Source organism: Podarcis gaigeae (assembly GCF_964106915.1).
Source record: "Podarcis gaigeae genome assembly, chromosome: 4".
Lineage (NCBI taxonomy): Eukaryota > Metazoa > Chordata > Lepidosauria > Squamata > Lacertidae > Podarcis > Podarcis gaigeae.
In genome coordinates, this window is record NC_139677.1 from 82,974,005 (window position 1) to 82,996,279 (window position 22,275).

Genomic DNA, 22,275 nt, shown 5'->3' on the forward strand with positions numbered 1-22,275 from the left:
GTGCTGCTCCATTAAATCCAGTGTGTGTATTCTGGTAATACTTTAAGACTAGAGTAGTTTTCCCCAACCTTGGGTTTCCAGATGATGTTGGACTACAATTCCCATCATTCCTCAATATTGGGGTCATCTGACTGGGACTCATGGGAGTTGTCGTGAATCAACTTATGGGGACCCAAGGTTGGGAAAGACTGGAAGAGTGTAACATTACCCCGTTGCACCACTATCCTCATGAACGGGTTTCTCAACAGACAGGTCAAGGTAGGAAAGATTCCTTGAAACTTGAAAGGTTGGAAACTTCCATAACAGAGGAGAGAAACTATTGGTTGAAATTTTCAAGTCTTCCTTGTTGTGAATGGCTTTGAATGTTAAAATGGGGCAAAGGGAACAGGAAATGTTCCCTTTGTCAGACTTTAATGTGACTGTGTCACACTTCCTGTTCCTCTGCATCTTGAGCAGAAAAAGTTATTTTTCATATTCCATGCTGAGGGGACAGCGCATGATCCCGATGCAGGGACAGATTGCCCATCTCTCTGTTAGGTGAGTAGGTCCCATACTCACTGACCAGGAAGTAAGTCTCACTGAACTTGTGGGACTTACCTCTGAGTAGCACATGCCCAGGTTTGCACTATAAAAACTGTTTCACACCAGCTGGATATACAGGGCAACAAGCAGTGTGAAGCTGTTACATTTCCTGTTACCTTTGCAAAAGCCGAAGAGGCTTAGAGAGAGGGATGATGGACATGGTAGGAGCTACTATGCATGACTAGAGCTACCCTGCCTACAGGGGCTGCCCCATCCAGTGACAAAGCTCAGGTCAAGGAAAATAGATGAAATATAAACCCAGTTGAAAATATCCCTGCATCTATAAATGGGATTCAAAGTGCACAGTTAATCACTTGATTTTAGTGGGATTTAACTTTTGCTGTGTCTTTTTGTACACATCTAATTGTCCAGAGCCTTTCAACATAGCAACCGCAGAGGCAGCTAAGGTAACCAGCTTCTTGCCAAATTCACTGGGGTATTTTTGTTGCATCATGCAACAAGAGCAGTTACGATGTTGCAAAATGCTTGTGTTGCTGCAATGTCCTTCTCTTGCTGCAATATTGCAAGAAAAGAAACTGCGAATCTTTCAGCAAGCACACATTGTATGCAATTTTGAGCAGCCTTTCAGACTGCAACTCTCGTCAGCTCCAACCATTGTGACTATAGGTCAGGGATGATGTGAGCTGTCGTGGAACAGCACCTGGAGGATGTCAGCTTGGGAAAGGCTGAGTTAGAGCATAATTTGTTAGTTAAGCATAAGAATGGCTCATTTAGGCTACATACATGCTATACCTTTAAAGCACATTTGAAACATTCTTTCCCTCAAAGAATGATGCACTGTAGTTTGCTAAGGGTTTCTGGGAATCGTACCTCTGGGGGCTAAACTACAGTGCCCAGAATTCATTGAGGCAATGAATATGTTTTGAATGTGCTGTAAACGTAACAACGTAAGAAGAGCCTACTGGATCAGGCCAATGGCTCATCTAGTCCATCATCCTGTTCTCATAATGACCAACCAGACCTTGCTGATTGTATATGGTGTGTATACAACCTAAGAAATGTGTTTGCTGGACAAAAGATAACTAACTACCTTCAAAATGTGGGGACTTTATAAATGATTCCACACATACACTGTATAGTGCAACTTTTGCCAGTCTGGTGCCCCCAGAGGTTTTGGACTACAGCAATATTTGTGAAGTCCCAAACATCTGGAGAGCAGCAGGTTGGCAAAGGCTGGTATGGAGGAACACCTGGAATGGAAGGCTGTGGGCATTCAAGATAGGAACCTGCCTTATATGCCCCCTCTTCCTTCACTTGGAACATTGTTTCTAATACTGGGATAGGACAAGTTTAAAACTAAAACAAATACTTAGAAATATAACTTTGCTAGATTAGACCAAAACTCCATGAAAATCAGAAAGAGCCAGTTACTATTGTTCTTTATATCTCTTTCCATCTGTAACATGATTCCCCATAATCTGAAAATGCTTTTCGTTTAGCATGAAACCTATTAGCCATAATTGCTTTTAAAACCCGGTTATGGAAAACCAATCTGTGAGATTAAAATTTGAAGAAACTTGACCACTTCCATTTATCTGTTTCTTTTCTTCTTTTACATGCATGGTTTCTCTTCCCTGTTTTTTAAGCATTAAGTCATAAGTTGAGACGAAAAAAAGAAAGAAAGGTAGAGTTGCAGTCTGCTTAATTAGAAACAGGAAGTTTTCTTTATATTTGAGACACAATGATCTATTTATTAGAAACTGCTCTTCTGTAGTATGGACCGTTTCTTCATGTCATGCTGCCTGAATAATGCCTGTTAAGGATGGGAGAACAATAATAGTGTCACAAGCAAGCTCAGTGAGGGTATAAATAGCTTTCTTCCAGACTGAAAGGCTGAATCCACCATTAAGTTGCATGCAGCTGCACGGGTGAAGGTGGGTGGGTAAGAGCAGCTCTGACAGAATATAATGGTAACCTGGTACACAGAGGTCCTGTTTCTCAGATTGCGTCACTCCACAAGGCCTTTGTTCCCCAACCTAAATTGCAGCTCTGTGCCAAGTGGAGTGGGGTGCAATAAGCTCTCGGCAAATGTGAAGAAGGATGGTACTGATAAAGGATGAAATCTCTGTTGCACTTCAACCATTAGTTTTTGGGGACAAGTTAGTTTCTAACCTTGAGTTCATGCATGTTGTTAATTGAGAGAACATTTGGGGATCTTTAGCAAAGAGTTAGTAAGTTCTTTTTACACGCTTCTTTCAAATTAAAAGGGCAATCAGGCAATTTCATATAGGCTCATTTTTCACATTTACCCATTCCCCCGGAATTGAACAGGTGGCCCTTTAAGAGATGGGGTTATGAAAAATATCTGCTTTTAATGACTGCATTAGGACATAGCAAAAAATGTTTTAATCACAAAAAAAGCATAGACAAGGAGATCAGAAGCCTTCATTTCTGTTTTTAACTAGCTGATGCTTAGCTTTATGCGCAAACCCAGACAAACTGTGGTTAGTTTTAACTATGGCTTACTGCAAGGATGGGGAAAGTGGATGCAAGGAGCTGGAGTCAATATCTGAAGAACCATGGGTTCCAAATCCGTGGTTTACTGAAATGAGACATTTTTGTACTCTGGTTCACAAAGCTAGCTTGCTTTAATAAACCATATGTGAGGAGGCACTTTCACAGGAATTTTCTTGGCCACGGTCATGTTCCCACACTCCATTTTGCCTAGTTCAGTCTACTTCACCACCTGTCTCCTTTTCCATCTTCTTTTTTTTAATAAATTTTTATTAGGGATTTTTACAAAATAAAGTACAAAGATAAACAACCTTTCTTTTATCTCAACAGAGTTTCATAACTTCTTTGGACTTCCTCACATCTCCCGCTGCCATTTTCATCATCATAAATTTTTCCCAGCAATTTATCATCTAATTTGCAAATTTTATAACCACTTATTTAAATATAATCCTCTGTAAATTAATTTCTCTTAATCTCACTTTACATCCCATTTCAATCCGATTTTGTGGTGGCCAATTATTTATGATCAAACATCCTACTTAACTTTCCACCAAGTCACAATATTTTTGTAAATAAGTCTTAAATTTCCTCCAATCTTCTTCAACCCTCTCTTCTCCCAGGTCTCGAATTCTGCCAGTCATCTCAGCCAGTTGCATATAGTCCATCAGCTGCATCTGCCATTCTTCCAGAGTGGGTAGATCTTGAATTTTCCACTTCTTGGCGATAAGTATCCTTGCTGCTGCTGTTGCGTACAAAAAGAATGTTCGGTCCTTCTTTGGCACCATCTGGCCGACAATGCCCAGGAGAAAGGCCTCTGGTTTCTTAAGGAAGGTATACTTAAATACCTTTTTCAGCTCATTATATATCATTTCCCAGAAGACCTTCACCCTGGGACAAGTCCACCAGAGGTGAAAGAATGTTCCTTCATTTTCCTTACATTTCCAACATTTGTTGTCTGGCACATGGCATATTTTGGCTAGTTTAACTGGGGTCATGTACCACCTATATATCATTTTCATTACATTTTCCTTCAGAGCATTACATGCCGTGAAGTTCATCCCCGTGGTCCACAACCTTTCCCAATCCTCAAACATAATATTATGCCCAATATCCTGTGCCCACTTTATCATGGCCGACTTAACCATTTCATCTTGTGTATTCCATTTCAACAGCAAGTTATACATTCTTGAGAGTACTTTAGTCTTAGGTTCTAACAATTCTGTTTCCAACTTCGATTTCTCCACCTGGAATCCTAACTTTTTATCCTTTTTAAAAATTTCTTGAATCTGAGCGTAATGTAACCAGTCTCGCACTTTGTCTTTCATTTTTTCCAAACTCTGCAATTTCCAATTGTTGCCCTCTTTCTCTATTATTTCCCAATATTTCGGCCATTTGGCCTCCATATTGGGTCTTTTTCGGGCCTTAGCCTCCAGAGGTGATAGCCATCTTGGAGTTTTATTTTCCAATAGGTCTTTGTATTTTGTCCAGACATTAAACACTGCTTTCCTGACAATATGGTTCTTAAAGGCCTTATTGATCTTAACTTTGTCATACCATAAGTATGCATGCCAGCCAAATGCATTGTTAAAACCTTCTAAATCTAACACGTCAGTGTCCTCTAGAAGTAGCCAGTCTTTTAGCCAGCAGAAAGCTGCGGCTTCGTAGTACAACCTTAAGTCTGGCAGGGCAAAGCCCCCTCTTTCTTTCGCATCAGTTAATATCTTAAACTTAATTCTGGGCTTTTTGCCCTGCCAGACAAATTTAGAAATATCTCTCTGCCACTTCCTGAAGCACTCCGTCTTATCCACAATTTGCAATGTTTGAAACAAAAACAACATCTTAGGCAATACATTCATCTTAATAGCAGCAATTCGGCCTAACAAAGAAAGCTTCAATTTTGACCAACTGTCCAAGTCTCTCTTAATTTCAGACCAACATTTTTCATAATTATCCTTAAATAGACTCAGATTTTTTGCTGTTATGTTTACCCCTAGGTACTTTACTTTTTTAACCACAGTTAGTTCTGTTTCTCTCTGAAACCGTTCTGACTCTGCATCTGTCAAGTTTTTTCCCAACACCTTAGTTTTCTGTTTGTTTAGTTTAAAGCCCGCTACCCGACCAAAGTCCTGAATCAGTTGTAACACTCTTTTTGTACTAGATTCTGGCTCTTGCAATGTCAAAACAAGGTCATCTGCAAAAGCTTTAAGTTTATATTGTTTCGCTCCGATCTGAATCCCTTGCACCAACCGGTCCCCTCTAATCAAGTTCAAGAGCACCTCCAGGACAGAAATAAACAGCAAGGGGGAAATCGGGCAGCCTTGTCGTGTCCCTTTTTCAATCTTAAACTCTTCTGTAACCACATTGTTGACTATCAGTTTTGCCTTTTGTTCTGAATAAATCGCGTCAATCCCATTTTCAAAACCCCGCCCCACTCCCATTTCTTTTAAATTCCCCTTCATAAATTTCCAAGAAATATTATCGAAGGCCTTCTCCGCGTCTATAAAAATTAGAACTGCTTTAGTGTTAATATTTGTTTGCAAAAGTTCCAAAATGTCAATAATGTTCCTTGTATTAGCAAATAAATGTCTTCCTGGGAGAAAGCCTGCCTGGTCTTTATGAATTATCTCATTTAAAACTCTTTTAAGTCTTCCTGCCAAAACGTCAGCAAATATTTTGTAATCCACATTTAAAAGGGAAATGGGACGGTAGTTCTTAAGTTGTGTCTTTTCAGTTTCTGACTTTGGTATCAATGTGATAAAAGCTTCCTTCCACGATTCAGGCGCCTTCTTTCCCTCCATAATTTCATTGCTGACCTCCATCAGTGGTTGAATCAAATAGTCACTTAATGTCTTATAGTACTTGGAGGTCAAGCCATCTGGCCCTGGAGACTTGCCCAACTTCATATTCTGAATGGCCTGTTCTATCTCTAGTCGTGTTATTTTACTATTCAGGAATGATCTATTTTCTTGTGATAGTTTTTTAAGTCCATTTTTCTCCAAAAATTTTGCAATCTCTTCCTCCTTTTGTGGCCCTTGAGTGTATAATTTCTTAAAATATTTCTGGAAACATTTTCTAATTTCCGCCGGGTTCTGAATATTCCTTCCTTCTATTTCCAAATTTGTTACTATGTTCAGCTTTTGTCTCTTCTTCAACTGCCAAGCCAGCAGTTTCCCACATTTATTAGCCGATTCAAATGTTTTTTGTTTCATTAATTTAATCTTCCATTCTATTTCCTGATTTATCAGTTTGGAATATTGTGCCTGATGAAGTTTAATTTCTCTCAAAATCGGCTGTGACTTCGGGTTTACTCTTAGTTTCTTCTCTAACTCTTTAATTTTCCCCAAAATCTTGTCCTTTTTCTCATTTTGTAGTCTTTTCTTTATGGCGTTCTGTTGTATCAAGAACCCTCTCATCACAGCTTTGCTTGCGTCCCAGATTGTTCTTTTTTCCACAGCAGTGTTCAAATTTATCTCAAAATAGTCCTTTATTGTTTTTTTGGCCTTCTTGATAATCTCCTGATCTCTAAACAAGTTGTCATTCATCTTCCATCTAAAGGAGCCGGTTGGTAATAATGTCATGTCCATTTTCAACGCGTTATGATCGGAGCAGGTCTTTGGGCAGATTTCCACTTTCTTCACCTTAGGAGCCAGACCTCTAGAAATCCATATTTGGTCAATTCTTGTCCAAGTCAGTTGGGCTTCAGAGAAAAATGTTCCTTCTTTCCCTAAGGGGTTCTTTGTCCTCCATATATCAATCCAGTCCATGTTGTCTGTCATTTCAAAAAAGGTCTTTGGTAGTCTGCCTTCTTTAGTAACCTTTTGGCTTTGTGACCTATCCATGTTTGTAGAAACGATCCCATTCATATCTCCCATCATAATGATGTTATCATAGTCCAGATAATCCAGCATAATCTCATGCAACTTCTTGTAGAATTCTGATTTCCCTTCATTTGGAGCGTAGATTCCTAATATCAAAATTTTCTCTCCTTGGTGCTGTATTTCAATTGCCAAAATTCTTCCATGTTCATCTTTAAATAGAAATTTTGGTGAGAGGCTCTCCTTTGCATATATCACCACTCCTCTCTTCTTAACTAAGTCCGAAGATATAAATTCTTGGCCTAACCTTTTATTTACCAATATTTTTCTGTGGAGCCTAGTCACATGTGTTTCTTGTAAACAAGTAATGTCTAGTTGCTCCTTTTTTAATATGTGAAAGATTTTCTTCCTTTTTTCCGGACTGTTACAGCCATTTATATTCCAACTTAAAAGTTGCAGAGACATCCTGGATAGATCTGTTTAGTTTCCTTGGGATGGTATTTTGTTCTGTGAGTCTTCAGGGTTCTGAGGTACAGGCACCTGTGGTGGTTCAGGCCCTGAGGGTAGTTCAAGTCCTTTATGAAGGTCCTCTCCGTAGGCAGTCAAAAACTTGTCCCTATCTTCCAAAGTTCTAATTTTAATCTTCTTCCCTCTAAAGGTGAAAGATAGTCCTTGGGGAAAATCCCACCTAAAGATGATTGAGTTGCTTCTCAGCAGTTTTACTAAGTCCAAATATTCAGATCTAAGATCCAACAGCTGTTTAGGAATGTCCTTAAAAATCTCAATTCTTTTGTCCGAAATGTTCAAGGAGCTTCCGTAGTGCAGGCCCAAAATCTTGTCCCTTTCCTCCTTTGATCTCAACGTAATCAAACAGTCTCTGGGCCTTTCTCTCTTTGTAAGTCTTCCAAGTCTGAAGGCTGACACAATTTTAAAGTCTTTCTCCTCTAGACCCCAGAACTTGGAGAATTCTTTGGTCAGAAACTCAGCTAGATTACCTTCTTCCACTTCTGGTATCGATCTTATCCTTAAATTAATCTCCCTGTTCCGAAGTTCCAACATGGAGAGATAGGTCTGGTGTTCCCCAACCTGCTTACTGAGCGGCCTTACTTCTTTTTCCAACTCTCCCACTCTTTGGCTGGTCTCTTCGGCCAGTTTCTGATTTTCACCTGCAGCCTCCTTCAGTTGTCCAATTGCTTGTGCATTCTGTGCAACTTGCCCAGATAATTTGTTTAAAGTTTCTGTATTAAGGTCAATTTTCGCAGTTTGTTGGTCAACTTTCCTCTCCAAAGACTCCAATTTCTCAAGAATTCTCTCTAATACAGAACCAGATCCTCCTGAGGCCATCTCCTCTAGTTGTAAATCCTCAGTTTCTTCCTCCCCTGCCTGTGACAGGGAGGTAGCTTTTTCCTCCGAGGGCAAAGTGGGCACAGATGATCTGCGTGCTTGTGAGGCTGCAGTTACGGTTGTCAGAGTTGTTTGTCTGGTTCTTAATCCCTTTCTTTTTGCGCCACTCATTCCAAAGTTATCTAGCAGTCAAGGTCAAGCTGAGTTGTTCCCATGGGAAAGCTACGGCCCAGGTGGTAGCAATCAAACAGAGGGCCGGGAAATAGAAAGTAAAACAATGTTTTTGTTGTAAATCCTCAATCCTCTAGGGGGAGCATAAAATGTCCTAGGAAGAAGAGTCCATTCCACATACGAAATCTGAACCAATACTTAGGGATCTTCACAAGAGTAGTTTTAGCAGAGTTGATTTTAGGTTTGCCACAATATTTCAAGTTGTGCTTACTGGAGTTCCAAAATGCAAGAACGTAACCATTCTGAGCTCCCTCAGACTGTCTCAAAGTTTAAATAGAATGTATCCAAATTTGCAGTCTGACAGTTCTGCTGCTCAGGCAGTTCTGACACCTGGGCTTCTTAAACAGAATTGTAATCCACAAAGAAAGGAGTATATAAGTCCTAATAAAAATCCAAAAATCAATTGCTTACAGTCTTTAAAGGGAAAAGTAATTTCTGCGGGTGCTCAATCTGAGCTGTCAAAAGTTCTCTCTATGCCTCCACTCCTCCTGCTCTTTGCTTTAAAAGTCAATGGCTGCGGAGGACGGACTTCCTTTTCCTCGTCTCTCCGCTTTCAGCTTATTTTCAATATTTTTAGTCCCGAAATTTAGTAAAGTCCTCAATTACTCACGGGTTGTTGCGTTTTAGAATCTTGTGTTGAAGGAAGAAAGGTCGGCGCTCACCGGCAACGGCAGCGCGGCTTCGCTCCGCTGAATGCGCATAGACCCACAGCGCCGCTACCCCCTCTGCGATCCGGAGCCCCTTACGGGGTTCCCTCAACGTTTCGGGGGTAGCTCCTGGCGCCCGCCGGGTCCCGAGACCGCAGGCTTCCGCTGCCTGCGGTTTTCCAGAATGGGTCTCCGCTTCGCCGTAGCGGACGACCCTTTTCCAGCGTAGCTTCCCTCTCCCGGTTAGGAAAGGGCAGCCATTACCGTTCGCGCCGCCTCCGGAAGGCCTCCCCTTTTCCATCTTCTCCCTTATCCAAACATCTTCATTCTGTTTCTCATCCCCAACCCCTCAGTGTCATGTCATTTCATTTTATGGGACAGACTCCAAGCTGTTGATCTTCACAGCAGGCTAGGTAGCTTCCTTGCAAGTAAACACAAAAGTGAGGAAGGCATAAATCAGTTTTGTGGCAGATCAACTCCAGAAGAATCTCACCAGCTGGGGCTGTTTTTATTCCATTCTCCTTGGAGACGTGAGAATGGCCTCTGTTACCTGTTTCAAGAATCTTGGGAGTGGGCCTGGACATTCTCAGCTGTGGTGTGAAACCAAGCGCTGAGGGAAAGTCCTGAAGTTTTCTCCCCGAGTGGGCATTTTCTGACCCCAAACCTATTTTTCTGCAAACGTCTGGAGCTTGAGGACTGTATCAAACCCTAAATCAATTATATTCATCCAGAGGTCGTGATTCTTAGCATACCTACTGTCAGTTTGGTATCCCATTTTTTCTCCGTCACATGTGGGCTCCCAAAGAGAGAAGACTAATACTGAAGTTCGTTGAAGAAACTTAGGTGAAAGTGCACAGAGCAAATGCAAATATGCAAATGGAAGAAAAGATGAAAAAGTGGTAAGAAAGCTGTAGGGAGGGGAGGCAGTTTATTGTTCAGAGCGGAATAATGTGCAAGACTGGGATTGAGCCGGTTCTAGCAGATTTCTTTTTTCTTTGTAATCCACAAGAGAACACTTTTAATATAGACATCGACTTCATACAAGACATGTGGTTTTGGTTTGACTCATGGTCTAGTTGTCCATTTTCCAAGAAAAACACACTAAAAAAAACCTTTTCAGACATTCACAGAAGTTCCCAGGTGGAATATTTCCCATAGGAGAAGCAGATACAGAGTTATCAGCACTACTTGCTTTCTTCAGAGAGTCTTTCCAAAGAGTTTCTCTAACCAGGGAAAGGGTGGGAACAAGACTTGATAGCCACCCGCCACTGGCGTTTATTTACCAAAGACGTAGTGTAATGCGACACCACTACATAGAACCAAATTGTGAATGTTAAAACACAGTTTCAATTCAAAAACAAAAAACCCAGGACAGTAAAATGGGAAAAAGCAAATCTTATTTTAAAAAAGGAACTAAAATTACTGCAGAAAGCAACTGAGTTGTCTTACCATCTTCACATCCAATTTTTTTAAAAAATCCCAACAAGAAAGTACAAACCCCAAGCGCTCTCCCTTCGTCCCTTCGCCCATGCCAAAAAACACAACTTAAGGCATTCCTGTCAATCCATACGTCTATCTCCCTGCCACGAAGCTGAATCCCATTCATCATAAGGCAGGCTCTTTCGGCGACTTCCGGGGATTCAAATCGAATCATGCCGCACCCTTTGGACTTGCCGTTCTCCATTTTGATGTCTGCATACATGACGTGGCCACACTCATTGAACTTGTCTTTCAGCATTTTTCACGTGAAATCAAAAGGAAGCTTTCTCACAAAAATCTGGCAAGCCTTCCTGGCTACACCGGCGGTGGTGGCAGGTCCTCCGGTCCCGAGGGCGCCGGTGAAGCTTCCAGCGGCAAAGTTTCCCCTGTCCATCTCCATCGTACTCTCGAAGGTGCTCCCCATGGCGAGCCCCATCCTGTCTAGCCCTGCCCCCATGCCCTGCCCCATGGCGGGCCCCATCCTGTCCATGTTGGTTGCCGCAGCCACCATGCGGTTGAGACCCTTTCTGTCCATGTTGCTGGCCACAATACTGTCCACTCCTATCCTGTCGATGGAGGCCATCCCAAGGCGGTCCAGCCCCGCGGGCATCCTGTCCATCATGGGGCTCATCCCTGCGGGCCCCATCTCCGCAGGGACCATGTGGTCCATGCCCAGGCCCATCCTTTCTATGCTGGAGCTTTCGGTCCATGGTTGTGCTGATGCGGTCCATGGCAGATCCCATGCGGTCAATGCTGAACCCTAGCCCTGTGCCCATCTTCTCCATCCCCATGCAGTCTATCCCAGAGCCCATGCGGTCCATGTTGGACGCCAAGTGGTCTCCCGAGGGGAGCCATCCGGTCAATGCCGGAGCCCATCCTGTCTACGCCGGAGCCTATGCAGTCCACCACCAGCCCCATCCTGTCCATCTTGGAGCCCACTCTTTCTATGCCATGCCCCATGCCCGAGGAGAGCCTATTGATGCCCATGCCCATGCGGTCGATCGTGGAGATGCTGGCCCTGCCTCTGCCACCACCCAGCCCCCTGTCCAGGATGTCTCCAAAGCTACGAGCCATCCCCATTTCGTTCCTTGGGAAGTCTCTTTCAAACCCGCCTCCACGGTCCATTTCGCTCATCCTGCCCACGTTCATCCCAGAAGGGAAACAGCCCAGATTCTCCATTCCGCTTCATCCCCTTCCATCCCTCCCATTTTGTTCATTCCAAAGCCCGAGCCTCCTATGCCCATTCCTCCAGGTCCCAGGTTGCCCTTACCCAAACCTTTGTTCAAATGGTTTGCATCAATAGGTATTCCTCCTGGCCCCAGTCCCATGCCAATGCCTCCGAGTCCATGAGGAAGCTGCTGGGGCCGGCAAGGCTCACTCATCCATCTTCACATGTATCGGTCTATCAAACAGCAGCTGCCCATTGAACATGGAAATGGCCTGAACAGCTTCAATAGCCTGCTCAAAAGTCACTGTGCCAATATCCTGGCTCCTGCCATCTTTGTCTTCCAGGATGTCTGCCCAGACCACTACGCCAGCCATGCTGAACACCTCCTTCAACTTCTTCCAGCCAACTTTGTAATCCACATTGGCCACAAAGACCGTGCTCCCAAGCCTGCCTGCCTGTAGGGCATGAATGATCTCGTTGGGGATGTTTGGGTTATTGAGAATGCTGGGAGGGATGTTGATCATCCCGGGGCCACCGGGACCAGGGCCGATCCCCATCCCGCCACCAGATGCAGCCATGGCCTTCTGTACGGCTCTCCTCACATGCTCTCCATCAGAATCCTTCACTTTCAACAGCCACCCACTGAGGCTGTGCTTGCTGAGAACCTCCACAGCCTTCTTCATGCTCTCTTCCATCTTGAACTCGACAACAGCACATCCCCTTGACTTTCCTTCAGCGTCCATTAAGAGCTCCACGTATGTTACCTCACCAACTTTCTCTTTGACCAGATCTTTGAGGTACTGCCACTTCACATCGAAGAGGATGTTGGTAATGAAGGCTTGGTATCTTTTCGAAGGGCTGGCATGGGGCTCAAAGCGACTCCCTTCTTCCCCCTTTGGCATTTTTCTCCTTCCTTTTCTCGTTCTGGTTTGGCCGTTCGCCTTCACTCTTGGGGATGCCATCCCGACGCCATTCTCAGCCCCATTGGCTGCCACCATCCCTCCGCCGGCCAGGGCCCCGGCCTCTGCCATCTTGGCGCTGCCCTCCAAAACCACCGCCATTTATTGCTCCTTCTCAGCCTGTTGCCCGCGCGAACCGTTCAAGCAGATTTATGTATATTTCTGCTCTACCACAGATATATAGCCTTTTGGTAAATTACTGTCTGTCAGACTCTGGTCTCTCGCTGTGAAATGGGAATAATAAAGATTTATTGCACAGGGTTTTGAAAGGTGAACACAATAAAAGCTAAACAGTACATTGCAAATTAGAAGTGCTATATAAAGTATTTACGGTGCTAGGGATTAATATGAATTGCTAATATCAAAACACATTTGCATTTCTAAAATTATTTTTTCTTCTTTTAGACAGAACCCCCCCTTCAGTATAACTTGTTTCCCGTCACCTTTCTGTAATCTTTTCACACACTGCTTCAGTTTGTAATCCTCTTCACTCCTTGTCACATGCATATTAAACCTTCTTTAAATCAGAGATTTAAAATTTAAAAACATGCCTTTCATTTTGTTGCTATAAATACCAGAGACCATCATCAACACACACTAACAGCTCTTTTGCCCTTTACCAATCGGGATTTTGTTCTCCAAACTTGTTCTGTTTTTAATGTCTACACTTGATTCTCCCACACTTTATGATGTTTGAAGAAGGGTTTATTGAATTACATATGTTATTGTTCAGCTGGGGACAAATGAACAGGTTGCAAATAATAAGAATGAACTGCAGCTTTTTAGAACAACCTACAAAAAGTAATTGTTCAGTTTCTTGTACCTCTGTTGCTTAGGCTCAATGCTTGCATAACCCTCCTGACATTACTTAACCATGCTTAAGCAGTTGTGAACTGTCTGGGGTATCACACATTTCTTTCCTGCCTTCTTAAGGAGATGCCATCAGTCTTAACCACAGATGATGGCTGCATCAGCAGTTCACCATGGTTCAAATTAGAGTTTCTGCAAACAGGATTTGAATCCTAATTTCAACCCCTTCTGGTAGTCATCACTATCAATATAATGCCTAGCCTCGGTTAAACAGTGGCTAACAGAAATTCCCATCCCAGAAGGGAGAGGGGGAAGAAGGGTATGTGCAACCTGTGTCAAGTTGCCAAACCATGGTTTGGTGATGGCTAGTGCTCATAGACTGACACCTTCCTCTGCTTCTCCTGACTTTTCCTCCCCTCCTCTGGTTAGCTTCAACTTAAATTTGAACCATTATAACCATGGTTACCACTAAACGGCCTCGGCCCAGTATACCTGAAGGAGTGGCTCCACCCCCATCGTTCTGCCCGGACACTGAGGTCCAGCGCCAAGGGCCTTCTGGCGGTTCCCTCATTGCGAGGAGCAAAGCTACAGGGAACCAGGCAGAGGGCCTTCTTGGTAGTGGCGCCCGCCCTGTGGAACGCCCTCCCATCAGATGTCAAAGCGATAAACAACTACCTGACATTCAGAAGACATTCAGGGAAGTTTTTAATGTGTGACATTTTAGTGTATTTTTCGTCTCTGTGGAAGCCGCCCAGAGTGGCTGGGGAAACCCAGCCAGATGGGTGGGGTACAAATAATAATAATTTATTATTATTATTATTATTATTATTATTATTATTATTATTATTACCATAGTTTGCTTCTAAAATCAGAGACTGAAACCAGGATCAGAAATTGGTTTCAATCTCTCGTTTGAAAGCAAACTACAGTAAATGATTATGTTAATGCATGTGTAATCTGGCACTGTAGTTAACACTAGCAAGGAAAGAGACCGGGTTTCAGAGTGCTGATTCCCAAGCCATGGTATATTCCAGGTTCCCAATAGCAGGTACAGAGCCTGAATCATAGAATAGAAGGGATCCTGAGGATAATCTAGTCCAATCCCCTGCAATGCAGGACTATGCCGCTGTCCCTTACCTTAAACCTGCAACCTTGGTGTTATCAGCACCACTCTCTAACCAACTGAGCTAGACTGCAAATAGATTGTATGTGTGATATATGTATATGTACAAGATATATTGTTTCTGAAGTTATCCTGAATGTGTGTAATGAGAAGGCAGTTTCAACATGCATGAGCAAGACTCCCCACCATGTACATGTATAGAAACTTTGCATATTCACCAATGTCTCGACTACCCTTTAGAACAGGGGTTCCCAAACTGTGGTCTGTGGACCACCAGTGGTCCATGGATTTCTTTCAGGTTGTCCTGCAGCATGTCTGTGGATTTGTCATTGTAAACAACCCATCAGTTGCATTAAATACGCATAATGGTTTTGAACTGTACGTTATTGGTTCTTTTATTTCTTATATTTTATTTCATAGAATTCAGATTGTTATGCAGAAAATACTATAATATGACAGTTGCTAAAACAAGTAGAAAAACCCATCAGTTGCCTGCCATTAGATAGGCTAGATCCTTTGTGATTATCAAGTGGTTGGTCGGGGTGGGGCTATGAGAGCCACTGCATTAGAACATGTGAAATTTTAGAACTCAGAACAGGCTATTTAATTTTCAGGTTTTAAGTAAAACATTTCTGCAAATGAGAACACACAGTTCTCAATTGTGCAGTTGACAGTACATGCGCAATTAACAGCAGGTAATTTATATGTTAAAATATCTTCAGTTTCCTCTTGCTCCAGTGTGGCTATTTCTTAAGCCACAACCAGCTTGAATTGACTCAGCTGGAACTGCGATAAGGGCAAGATTTTACAGGGGGTTTATTTTTTCAAAGTGCAATCCTATACAAGTCTCCACAGAAGTAAATTCCATTAATTTCAGTGAAGCTTACTCTTAGGTAAGTGGGTATAGGATTGCACCCTTAAGGTGCTGCTTTTTCAAAAGATTTTTTTTTAGGTCTAGAGATTTTGCAGGGTAATATGAACCACACAACACTTGAGTTTTTTATATTATTTTTAAAGAAGCTTCGCAAAATTCATTTTCAATATGATTTAAAATAAAATCTTGTAATGTTTCTAACGTTGCTAGATTCTGAGGGTATCTTAAAAACAAAACAAAGCAGCCTTCCCCGACCCCCACCAGGGAGAAAGCTGGCTGTCCTGGTTCACTTTTTGTCATTTATATTGGCTGGGCTGCTACTCTTGTTATCGGCTGTTCCAAACGGAGAGCCAAACAGCCTCCCTTTGTCTCTGGCGGAGTCGGAAGAAAGGCGGGGTGGGGGGAAGGGGCACTTAATGAGTGTTTGCCCAAATGTAAATCACCCTGTTTTAAGTGAGATGCGTGATTATTTTATCCCGTGCCCCCAGCCCCCCCCCGGGTCAACTTTCGTTGTATCTTTATAGATAAAGGGGCATGGACTGTGCCTCTAGGGTGAAGGGGCCACAAGGCGGGCATCAGCTCCTCTTTCACTGAGGAGACAAGGATAATTTCTCTCACCACGAGGGGCGGGGCGGGGAATTGATGGGAAAGAATAGAGATGCGGCGGATCCGGCAAGATATTCTGACACCACCACTCCACTTGATGGATTTGTAATTGGTTTTAGGGGTGGCATTTAAGATACCGTTTTAAGGCTGCCATCGGGGAGTTTTGAGTCCCATTCAAATCCACGGAACTGGACTTCTAAGGTGACTCGTATAGGATCGCGCCATGCGTGCTGCGTTTAATAGTCTGCAAACCGGCCAGAGTCGTCGGTTATATGGGTAGTATAAAAATGCAAAGTTGTTTTTACATCTGCTGCTGCTGGGGTCAACTCGGAGTGGACTTTGGTGCTGAAGGGGCGCGAGTTCCGTTCAGCCCTGGTGCTAAAAACAAGCTCTTGGGTTAAGAATCCTTTTGCACCAGACTCAGGGTCCTCGGTAGATTTCCAGGAAACTTAAGAAGTGTGCATGCACACGAAAGCTCATACCAGTAACAAACTTAGTTGGTCTCTAAGGTGCTACTGGAAGGATTTTTTTTTTTTTTAGTAAAACAAAGACAGCCCGCTAAGGGACTATCCGCAGATCCCTGGGGGAGAGGGGGTCCCCGGGGGCGACTTTGGTAACGTGGCTCCTTGAGCGAGGACAAAATGTTGTGGACATTTCTTTTCCACACCAGTGCAGTTGGCCTTTTATTGATCTTCGCAGCAGCTACCCGTCTAAACACACCGTAGGTGGTGATAGTTGTGTTTTTCCGCCCATTTGGCGCCCCATCCTGTGCGCTTAGGCTAGCCAGGCACCCCAACCCTGCCAATACTAGTCAGGTCCCTGCCCTCATTGCCCAGCTTGCTACTAAGGTCTTTCCTCTCCCCGTCCCTCCCTCCCTCTCTCCCTCTGTTCCGGTTGCTGCCATAGTGATGCTTGGGAGCAGATTAGCCTCCTATACCAGGGGTGGGGGTGGGGAGGCGGCCGCCGCCACCACAGCGACTAGGAGGCGTGTTTATGTGGGAGGTTTCTGCCGCTGCTCCACATTCATTTCTCCGTCCTCTTCTCCCCTCCGGTGTAAGGGGGTGGGGTGGGGAGAGGCTACCTTAGAGGATCAGAGGTGATCCAGCTCCTCCTCCTCCTCTCGATCCTGGCTGTGATCTGCTGTCCGGCGTGCAGGCGGGAAAGTTTAGTCCAGTCCTCCTTGCCAGGTAACCGCAGCTGCCGGAGGGAGGGAGGGAAGGACGGCGAGCGCATGGCTTTCCCCGGCTTCCTTAGCTATAGGAGCACATCTGCTCTGTTGGGGGCTCTCTTTTTTTCTTCCTTTCCTCGGATTAGAAAGAAAAGCAGAGCCTAGCAGGTGCCCCATTTGAACTGGAAGTCTGAAACTTGGGAAAGCTAAGAGGGAGAGGGGGAAAGACTAGGCGGACTCCTTATCTTTTGCAGGCCAGTGAGGGAAGCGATTCCTTGAAAGCATTTTTTAAAATCATCCTCTTCAGTGGCAATTGTTATGTGCATTTGTTTTTCTCTGCATTTTCATCCCATAGTGTTTGTTTAAAAAGAAGTGTGTACAATTAAACAGGAACTGATTTGTATTATAATGCAGCATCTTAAGCACTAACTTACCCACTTCCAGTCTGTACTGTTCTTTATATATATATATTCTGGGGGCAATATGACTTTGCAGCACGACTTTAGACATGTTTATTCAGAAGTCTGCCCCACTGTTTTCAATGGAGCTTACTCCCTAGGGTGTCTAGGATTGCATATTTAAAAACAATTGTCATGTTTTTCTGTGAGAGTCCTTGACTTAACCCAGCCCCCCAATTCCCCCCCCCCATTTTTACTTTTAAATATAAGAACTAAAAGGATGCTGAGATGGGAGTCCTTGTTCTGAACTCCTTCTAAAGTTATTTGAAAAATTGTTCTAACCCCATTTAAAGCAGCTCTTTGTAAATATTTATGTTCAAGCATGTGAATTACCCTTTATGCAGTATGATCAGTTAAGCTGTGAATATGGGAATAGGGTAACAGGGGAAAATGGAATTGCAAGAGTTGTTAAAACATCTCCTGGGAGCCCACACTTAAACTCCCACTCCTCCTACTGTGACACAAGTTTTAAATAAAAGAAAATAAAACTCCTACATAAGGAAAAGATGGACTTAACAAGGCTGGGATAAGTTTGAGGAGGAGGGTTCTAGGAATTTCCAGGTTACTTTATGAAGCGTGTACTACATAATGCTTATGCAATGTATTTTTCTTCTAAGGGAGAAATTAAAACTAGACTGAAAAACTTATTGGGTGTTTTGAATTTCCAGTAATCCACACAGAAGCTTAATTTGTTACTTGTGTATGTGGGCTGAGGCATGTTTCATATTTTTCACTCCCTTTAATATTTATTAAGCTCTGAATTCTGAACGTGTTAGTTAAATTTATTTTATTATTTTTATTTTAGGATTCTTTATCTCATCCTTTCAACAAGTCCCAGTGGTCAGAGTCCCAAACATCTTTTTGGCAGGCACAGGTCCCTTCATCAGGTGCTTTTGGAGAAATACCGCAAAGAGTGCTGTGGGGCAAAGACAGGAATCCTGAGAAATAGGTCTCCTAGGAAAAACTGACTACAGAATTAGGCCCCATTGATACAACAGCATGAAGGAAATCCAATGGGAGCTTGAGCTGGATCCTGATCCATGGAATAATTCCATTGATGGACCCTCTTTTGACCCTTTGGATTCTTTCTAATATCAGTATCCCAAGCCTGCAGAGCAAATGCCCCCCTTATAATACAGTGGACGCTCGGGTTGAGAACGTGATCCGTGCGGGATGCACGTTTGCAACCCACGTCTGCGCATGCACGGGTTGCGTTTTGGCGCTTCTACGCAAAGCGCGATTTAGCGCTTCTGCGCATGCACGACCGACGAAACCCGGAAATAACCCGTTCCGGTACTTCCAGATTTCGGCGGTCTGCAACCCGAAAAAACGCAACCTGAAGCGGCTGTAACCCGAGGTATGACTGTAGATGTAATTAGTAACTCAGATAATGTTTGTGTCCTCAAAAAGTATTTCTCAATTCCACGAGAGAGCCTTGTTTAAGAAATCCTTGCATTTTACACAAATGAATCCTTTTTTTTCTATGGAGAAAAAAACATGCTAAATGCTGGCTTTGTTTTCTTGGTGCAGGCAGTGCAGACTACTGGAGAACTAAATCCACACCACAGATGTGAAAACAACAACCCCAAAAGATGCACCACTGAAGAAAGGCTTTGGTTTGGTGAGAATGAAGGAGACAAGGTTTTGGATGTGAGATATAACCCCATATATCCCGATGCTTACGCAGAAAATATGACAACGTATCAGAATGGCTGTGGAAACGGCACCTCTGTTACCTGCATGGTGATGGATAATAAGGAATCGAAGCACTGCAATACCTCCTTAGGTCAGAGTGGTGACCCAAGTCGCAGCTATGAAAATGAAGGCCAGGATGATAAAGTCAGCCCTTCCAAACTCATGCACTTTTTCTCCACTCCTCGGAAAAGATCTGGCTCCAATGTGGAAAGGCCTCGTTCTCTGATAGTCATGGGGAACCCCTCAACATGGAATGCCCTGTCTTCCATTAGGAAAATAGGATCTTTCAAGAAGTTAAAATCCTCCGTTCTCCAAGGAATGCCAGCCAAGGAAGACTCTGACACCTTAAATGATAGCGTGTTGGAAAATAATATCCGAAAGCGTGTCCCAAACAATACGTTGGTGAGAGTTCAAACAAACAGGTATTCTTATTCAGGGCCACTACATGACTCGCAAAGCACAACAGACAATGCTTTTGTTTCTGATCATTCTGACGGGGAGGAAGGCGATGATTCCTTCCTGAGGAACACTCGCAGGTCACGCAGCATCAGGCGTGCCTATGGGATTGGCCGTATAAATTTATTAGACACCGATAAAATCCAGGGCCATCAGGACACTACCAGGACGGTATCCCCTGTCATACAGGAGGCCCAGATTTGCGAAATAGTAGTGAAAGATTCTGAAAGCAGCAAAGTCATCTACCGGAGGAGCAAAAGCACAGATAACCTGAACTTCCTGAAAAAGAGCTCATTCAAAAGGAAGTCGACCTCAAACCTCACCGACCTCAAAGTAGTGAACGAAAAGCAGACTCCACAGAGAACAACAAGTATTTCTTCAGCGGACTCTGACAAAGCCAGCAAGAACTCGGAGCGCCAGTCGAAACGCTGGAAGAGCCCAATCAGGGCGAAGGATTTCGACAGAGTTTTGAAACTTGTCAGCAACGTTGCTGACGTTGCGTTGAAGAAAGACGGTCCCAGGAACGAGATCCCATCCTCTAATGAGCCGAACCAGAGGACTAGATCAAACAGTCGGCTGCATGATGATTACTCACGTCGGGTTTCCAGCAACACTGAGAAAGATAGACGGAGGTGTGCACCTCCCAGGAGCAGCCCAGACTCTACCGTTTCCACATCGAGTGTCCAGAGTTCTGAGGATGACAACGTTGCGGCTAATACATTAACCCCTGAAGGCAGCGGTCTCAGGATGTCGTCCTGTGACCTTCCAGATTCGGTGTCTTCGCCGCCTCCACTTCAGGACGTTGGGACAATCGCGAACGAAGTGTTTTACGAAGACTCTGATGAGCCAAGAAGTTCTCGCCAGTTTACATGCAGCAGCACTGAGCATCCTGCCACCCCTGCCAGACCTGTCATCCCCAAGCCTCAGAGCCCTTGTGCCCAAAACCTCAAGTGCAATATGGATTTCCGTTGTCCTGACAGGAACAGCACCTTGTCACTCAGCTCCGTGGAAAGCGAGGGAAGAGGGGATGGGCCTTCTGCCAAGCTAGGGAAGAGCCCTGTTTGCTTCCAGGACTCGGTGCAAGCTGTGTTCTTTGATGACACAAATGAAGACAGTGGCATCAGCAGCCACTCTCAGCTGAGTCTCAATTTAGCTGTGAGTGTTGATGAAAAGAAGGAGGAGGTAAGGAGGAAAACAAGCCCCGTGGAAGGAAGGAGTGATACTCCACTTCTGGGGTTAACTAAGTATTGACTACTACTCATGTAATGTCAGGTGGCTTAGATAACTTGTGTGTATGTATTTTAATCACTCTTGCAGTTATATTCTCTGCATATTTACTCCGAAGTAAGTAAGTGTGCAAAGAAGTGTGTAAACAATTCCATTTCAAAGGGGAAACTGGAGTAGTTTGCCCTCCTGTGCACATTAATAAAGAAAGCCATGGAAGGGAGATGGCTTGTGTACATTTTCGAGGGCAGCCCTATTGCAATTTGCAACCTCACCACCTTGTGACAGGATCAAGACCAAGCAGGATCCAGCTAGGTGAGTCCATGGCTGGAGCCCTGTCAAAAGACACTTAGTGTAAGCCACATGGTAGTAGCCATGGTGCTAAACAGTTAAGGGACCTTGAAGTCACTCCCAAGCATGCTAAAATTATACAGAAGGCTTCATGATGACAGGAGCTGCATACACAGATCTTAACAGGTTGTTGCAGTTCTGCCATGTTTGAACGGTGGTATGTGTTGGTACATTATTTAAAGGCGCAGTTAGGGGCATATTTCAAAAAGAATCCATTCTTTTCTAAGCTCTGTTTATGAATTGGCAGCTGTGGGTGACATATGATTCCAATAATTAAGAGTGACCCCATGGATTGATTTCTACTTTATTAAGCATTTCAGATGTATTCCTCATCTGTAATCCTTGTCTCAATAGCCCTGTTCTGTATAGCGTTTGAATGTCGTAACAGTCATTATTATAGTTGTTAAGATATGTACATAACATGCAGGCGTCTAGTCCTGTTGGTTTGGAGAGAATAACTTAAAAGAAAGTTCAAAACTTTTGGTGGGTCGGTCAGAACTTCGATCCAGAAAGGATTTAAGTGTCCTTCAATAGACCCTTGTTCCGTTTATCTTGTCCACCAATCCCTATCTCTCTTTTCATATGCTCATTGGCCTTTGACACTGTATACCAGGAGTGGCTAACCTGTGGCCATCCAGATGTTGGAATCGAACTCCCATCACCCCACCAAGCATGGCCAATATGGGATGATGGAAGTTGTAGCCCAACAACATCTGGAGGGCCAAAGATATTCTTCCCCCAACACTCACCCTGTTATATACCATTCCTGGAATATTTAAAAGCATTTAAAAGAAGTAAATCTTGGGAGCA

The 22,275-nt window shown here is 43.7% G+C and overlaps 1 protein-coding gene, 1 long non-coding RNA gene and 1 pseudogene across 11 annotated transcripts in view; 1 reads left to right on the forward strand and 2 right to left on the reverse strand.

Annotated features, from left to right (window-relative positions):
* Positions 1-22,275, forward strand: part of SPATA13 (spermatogenesis associated 13) — a 106,463-nt gene that overhangs the window by 44,495 nt on the left and 39,693 nt on the right. For 5 of the 9 annotated variants that reach the window (XR_014563559.1, XM_083736111.1, XM_083736114.1 and 2 more), the window contains exon 2: positions 19,270-21,072. The exons of 2 other annotated variants lie outside the window; for them this stretch is intronic. Coding sequence is in view for 6 of the 7 variants with exons in the window: in XM_083736111.1 (XP_083592237.1) it covers positions 19,270-21,072 (1,803 nt within the window). In the remaining variant the exon portion in view is untranslated. Of the gene's footprint in view, positions 1-9,678; positions 9,994-17,100; positions 17,301-19,269; positions 21,073-22,275 lie in introns of those variants that run through there. 2 more of the 9 variants (XM_083736116.1, XM_083736113.1) reach the window with 2 other exon arrangements.
* Positions 2,249-3,304, reverse strand: LOC310843886. The gene is made up of 2 exons (XR_014563742.1): positions 3,070-3,304; positions 2,249-2,356 (listed from the first exon to the last, which is right to left on the reverse strand). It is a non-coding gene; the product is annotated as an uncharacterized lncRNA (long non-coding RNA).
* On the reverse strand, positions 10,632-12,700 carry LOC310842771 (heterogeneous nuclear ribonucleoprotein M pseudogene; annotated as a pseudogene). The gene has a single exon. The product of its transcript is annotated as a heterogeneous nuclear ribonucleoprotein M pseudogene (transcript).